The following is a 5,708-nucleotide window of genomic DNA, read 5'->3' as shown; positions in this document are numbered from 1 at the left end:
CAGCCCCTCTGGGATTTTGGGAGCTCCTCCAGGGTTCAGCACCTCAGGGATGTTGGGCAGGACAGCTGGGGGCTCCTGCTGGGACTTCATTGCAGGGTTCAGCTCCTCTGGGATGCTACTGGGTGTTCTTGTAGGGTTCAGCACCTTTGGGATGTTGGGCAGGATGGCTGAGAGGGTTCCTGCAGGGTTCAGCCCCTCTGGGATGCTACGGGGGGCTCCTCCAGGGTTCAGCACCTCTGTGATGTTGGGCAGGATGGCTGGGGGGACTCCTGCAGGGTTCAGCACCTCAGGGATACTGGAGGGATTCCTGCAGGATTCAGCCCCTCTGGGATGCTACTGGGGGCTCCTCCAGGGTTCAGCACCTTGGGGATGTTGGGCAGGATGCTGGGGGGAGTTTCTGCAGTGTTTAGCCCTTCTGGGATTCTACCGGGGGCTCCTGTAGGGTTCAGCACCTCAGGGATGCTGTAGGGGTTCCTGTAGGGTTCAGCACGTTGGGGATGCTGGGCAGGATGGCTGGGGGGGTTCCTGCAGGGTTCAGCACCTCAGGGATGTTGGGGAGGTTCCTGCAAGATTCAGCCCCTCTGGGATTTTGGGAGCTCCTCCAGGGTTCAGCACCTCTGGGATGCTACTGAGGGTTCCTGTAGGGTTCAGCACCTCTGTGATGTTGGGCAGGATGGCTGGGGGGACTCCTGCAGAGTTCAGCACCTTTGGGATGTTGGGCAGGACAGCTGGGGGCTCCTGCTGGGTGCTCCTGTAGGGTTCAGCACCTCAGGGATGCTGTGGGGGGTTCCTGTAGGGTTCAGCACCTCAGGGATGCTGTGGGGGGTTCCTGTAGGGTTCAGCACCTCTGGGATGTTGGGGGTTCCTGCAGGGTTCAGCATCTCTGGGATGGCTGGGGGTTCCTGTACGGTTCAGCACCTCGGGGATCCTGGGGAGGATGGCTGGGGGGGCTCCTGCTGGGTGCTCCTGCAGGGTTCAGCCCCTCTGGGATGCTGCTGGGTGATCCTGCAGAGCGGTCAGCACCTCAGGGATGTTGGGCCGGACAGCTGGGGGTTCATTGCAGGGTTCAGATCCTCTGGGATGCTGGAGGGGTTCCTGTAGGGTTCAGCACCTTGGGGATGTTGGGCAGGATGGCTCAGGGGTTTCCTGCAGGGTTCACCTCCTCTGGGATGCTACTAGGGGCTCCTGTAGGGTTCAGCACCTTGGGGATGCTGTGGGGGGTTCATTGCAGGGTTCAGCCCCTCTGGGATGCTACTGGGGGCTCCTCCAGGGTTCAGCACCTTGGGAATGTTGGGCAGGATGCTGGGGGGAGTTTCTGCAGGGTTCAGCACCTCAGGCATATTGGGGGCTCCTCCAGGTTCAGCACCTCGGGGATGCTACTGAGGGTTCCTGCAGGGTTCAGCTCCTCTGGGATGCTGGGGGGGTTCCTGTAGGGTTCAGCATCTCGGAGATGTTGGGCAGGACAGCTGGGTGTGCTCCTGCAGGGTTCAGCACCTTTGGGATATTGGGCAGGACGGCTGGGGGCTCCTGCTGGGGGGTCATTGCAGGGTTCAGCTCCTCTGGGGTGCTGGAGGGATTCCTGTAGGGTTCAGCACCTCTGGRATCCTGGACAGGATGTTTGGGGGTTCCTGCAGGAGCAGGAGAGGGCTCTGGGTTTGGAGGGGCTGAGCTGTGGCTCTGAGCTGAGCTGAACACAGAGAGCCCAGGGCAGAGCTGCACTTTGGGTCTGTGATCAAAGCACTAAACGATGCTCAGGGGAAAGGGTGAGCACAAGGAGGATTTCCATGGATAAAGGCACAAAAAGGGGAGAGGAATAAGGAGAAGATGCTTTTAAAAAGATGGAAATAAACAATTCCTGTTCTTTTTAGTTTAATGTGGCAACGTGACAATAGGAGGAATGTGTGTGTTTGTGTCTGGGTGCCTTTACAATTCTCTCAACCATTGAGCAGAGCACAGCCTAAGCAGACACTCAGTTAATTTAATGCATTAGCAGGGTTTTTATGGAAGTGTTTGCCTTTCCAGGATTTTCTCTCTGTAATTGTTGTTTGTTCCTGTGCCCCATCTCACTGAAGCACTGAGTAACCTGGTAATACAAACCAGCATTGAACAAATTCATGTTCTTTCCCTTAAAAATCCCATTTTTCCCCTAGCAAACCCTTCAGTCCAGAGAGTGGGTCTGTGTGCTGTGTATACAGGGAACCCCTGCTCCCAAATTCTCTGACCTGGAAGCGTTAATGCGTAGAAAGAGCCTGAGCCCCTGCAGTTTGTTTCTAAATAGGGCACAGCTCGGAACATCTGAAGGTCTCTGGGGCTCATAGGTGGGAATCTCCTAATGATCTTTAGTTATTTTTATCCTTGCCCAGTGCTCAGAGCTCCGGGGCAGAGCAGCCACTCCGAGATCTGGGGAGCGCACGGAGCTGCACTGGGAGGAGGAACGAGAGAAAAAAAGGACCAAAAAGAGGAGGTGACAGGGCAGGACACAGCATTAACATCAGATAAAGACACGAGACAGCGAGGAGAAAAAGAACAACGGACTTTGGCAGGGTTTTCCTTCTTTCCCGTCTGTTTTTAATCCTGCTTTCCGGAGGAAAATGGGACAGCAGTTTGCCAACGCTGAAGGGGAGCAGGGAGAGATTGACGTCGCAGAGCTGCAGGAGTGGTATAAGAAATTTGTGGTGGAATGTCCCAGCGGGACCCTCTTCATGCACGAGTTCAAGCGGTTTTTTGGGGTCCAGGATAACCAGGAGGCGGCAGAATATGTGGAGAACATGTTCAGGGCTTTTGACAAGAACGGGGTAAGTGCTGAGGAGGTTTGACAGTTGTTTGTGCAATAATTTCCATCTGATCTCCGTGACCCGGAGGTTTTGGGTGCCCACCCTTTTTGGGGCTGAGGCAGGGGCGAGGGACACAGGCTGGTCCGGATTTATCTCCTCAAATCTCTGCTCAATTAAGGTCAGAATGGCCCYTTAAAAGGTTAAAATTGAGGCATTTTGAGGCAGAATTGTAAAAGCCTCAGATAGGCAAGGCTCCTCCATGGCAAAAATATTTCTCTGTTGTGACAGAGGGGAAATCACAGCAGACAAATCCCACTCAGGCTGGTTCTGTGTTGGGGGAAATGTTTATATCAAGAACGAACAGGTTTGAAATAAAATACTGATTTTTGCTTTGCTTTCCAAAAGCGAAGGAATGCTGAACAATTCAGACATTCTGGTTCTGATTCCCTTTGAGGGGAGACACCTGGGAAAAGTGGTTTTTTTTCTGGTTTATCACARTTCCTGCACGGCAGCGATGTTTTGGGTTCTGGTGTAACTCAGCTCCTTGCTCATCCTGACGTGGGTCASAAACATTTGCCAAATGGTTCAATCATCATTTTCCTGATGCTCTGGAGCAATTCCAAGCTCTTGATCAATTCCAAGCGTGGGGGTGTTTGTTCCTTGTGTCAGTACAGGAAAAGGGGGCTCAGGTCGTTCATCTTTGATCAACTGATCTCCCTTAAGCTTCCTTTGAAAACAGGGGCAAAATCACATTGAAGTGGCAGCAAAAGTTGGGAAAAGATTAAAAAAGGGTGTGGAAGGTGTGGGCAGGTCAGGCTTGTCTCAGAATTCCAAGTTTTAAAAACTCAAATTCCAAGTTTTAAAAACTCGAAATCCAAGTTTTAAAAACTCGAATTCCAAGTTTTAAAAACTCAAATTTCTGCCAAAAAGGAAATGTTCAGGTCCCGAATTCTGTTATGAAAGCTGCGCAGAAAAGGCTGCACAGCGAACTGTGCATAAAAGATGAAGTGCAATTTCTGATTTATCCGAGTTTCCTGACAGGACAGGGAATTTGRGGGATGTTTTTGAGGGATGCTGGTGTGTGGCAGAGGGATGGGCAGGAGACTCTAAACTCAGGGGTGTGGCTGTGCCTGCTGCTGCTCCTGAACCAGCACAAACCTTCTCTAAAATGCCAAAAAAAAAATCCCTGCCCCATGCAGAATCTTTCTGTCAGTTTTAACYCAGCTTTTCTGGCACTTTCAGAGCAGTTTTCCATCACCTTCCTACCCAGCTGAGTGTCACTTTTTTTTCTGTTTGCACAGGATAACACCATCGATTTTCTGGAGTATGTGGCTGCCTTGAACCTTGTTTTGCGAGGAAAGCTGGAACACAAGCTGAGGTGGACGTTCAAGGTGTATGACAAGGATGGGAATGGCTGCATAGATAAACCTGAGCTGCTGGAAATCGTTGAGGTAAGCGGGCATTGCCCAATCGCGGTTTGAAGCAATCGCTGCTCTTTGGCAATGCTGGGATGTGGATGGGGTTTGTGATAATGGGGTAAAAGGCGGCTGTGGATGGTGATGGTGTGAAAATGCCTGACTTTGAAAGGGTTGGGAGCCTGGGGGTGTCTGAGAACTCTGCTGGACCCGCTGAGGGCAGCCTGGCCTTGCTGCTGCTCAGAAGGGAATCCTTGGGGTGCGGTGAGATTCAGGATCTCTGCTCTGCCATTCCTTCAATCTCTGGGTGAATGGAGATCCTGAATCTCTGCTCTGCCTTGCCTTTCAGCCCTTGGGTGCTGTGGAGATCCTGAATCTCTGCTCTGCCGTTCCCTTCAATCTCTGGGTGCTCTGGAGATTCAGGATCTCTGCTCTGCCTTTCCCTCCAGCCCTTGGGTGTTGTGGAGATCCTGAATCTCTGCTCTGCCTTTCCTTTCAGCCTTTGGGTGCAGTGAGATTCAGGATCTCTGCTCTGCCTTTCCCTTCATACTCTGTGTGAATGGAGATCCTGAATCTCTGCTCTGCCTTTCCCTTCAATCTCTGGGTGCAGTGAGATTCAGGATCTCTGCTCTGCCTTTCCCTTCAATCTCTGGGTGCTCTGGAGATTCAGGATCTCTGCTCTGCCTTTCCCTTCATTCTCTGGGTGCTCTGGAGATCCTGAATCTTTACTCTGCCTTTCCTTTCAGCCTTTGGGTACTCTGGAGATCCTGGGTCTTTGCCTTTCCCTTCAATCTCTGGGTGCAGTGGAGATTTAGGATCTCTGCTCTGCCTTTCCCTCCAGCCTTTGGGTGCTCTGGTGATCCTGGGTCTCTGCTCTGCCTTTCCCTCCAGCCCTTGGGTGTTGTGGAGATCCCGAATCTTTGCTCTGTCCTTCCCTCCAGCCCTTGGGTGCTGCTCTGGAGATCCTGGGTCTCTGCCTTTCCCTTCAATCTCCGGGTGCTCTGGTGATCCTGAATCTCTGCTCTGCCTTTCCCTCCAGCCCTTGGGTGCTGTGGAGATCCTGAAACTCTGTTTTGCCTTTCCTTTCAGCCCTTGGGTGCTGTTTTGGAGATCCTGAATCTTTGCTCTGCCTTTCCCTTCAATCTCTGGGTGAATGGAGATTCAGGATCTCTGCTCTGCCATTCCCTTCAATCTCTGGGTGCTTTGGTGATCCTGAATCTGTGCCCTGCAGTTCCCCCCAGCTCTTGGGTGCTCTGGTGATCCTGGCTCTCTGCAGTTCCCCCCAGCCTGTCCCCACCCTGGTTCCTGTGCTGCCCTGGGCTGGGCTCTCTCCTGCCCTCACTGGCTCTGTCCTGCCTGAGCATTGGTGAGGATGCCCTGAGTGGGGACAGAAATCCCYGTGGTGCTGAGGCCTCTCTGGGTTCCTGCACTTGGACCCACTCAGGGATTGTGTGAGGGCTGAGAAGGAACCTCTGGGTGATTCCATGGTTGGATTGGCAATCTGGGAGCTGATCCCTTC

The 5,708-nt window shown here is 52.8% G+C and overlaps 1 protein-coding gene across 1 annotated transcript in view; it reads left to right on the top strand.

Annotated features, from left to right (window-relative positions):
* The first annotated feature begins 2,470 nt into the window (after positions 1-2,470).
* Positions 2,471-5,708, top strand: part of GUCA1B (guanylate cyclase activator 1B) — a 6,185-nt gene continuing 2,947 nt past the window's right edge. The window contains exons 1-2 of the mRNA XM_057387512.1: positions 2,471-2,795; positions 4,076-4,225. Of these exons, the coding sequence (XP_057243495.1) occupies positions 2,592-2,795; positions 4,076-4,225 (354 nt within the window). The 5' untranslated portion in view covers positions 2,471-2,591. The remainder of the gene's footprint in view (positions 2,796-4,075; positions 4,226-5,708) is intronic.

The sequence above is a fragment of the Malurus melanocephalus genome, unplaced genomic scaffold (assembly GCF_030028575.1).
Source record: "Malurus melanocephalus ecotype Western Australia unplaced genomic scaffold, MMel_1.1 scaffold_1232, whole genome shotgun sequence".
Lineage (NCBI taxonomy): Eukaryota > Metazoa > Chordata > Aves > Passeriformes > Maluridae > Malurus > Malurus melanocephalus.
The sequence above is the reverse complement of the archived record's forward strand: the minus strand, read 5'-3'. Positions and strand labels throughout refer to the sequence as shown.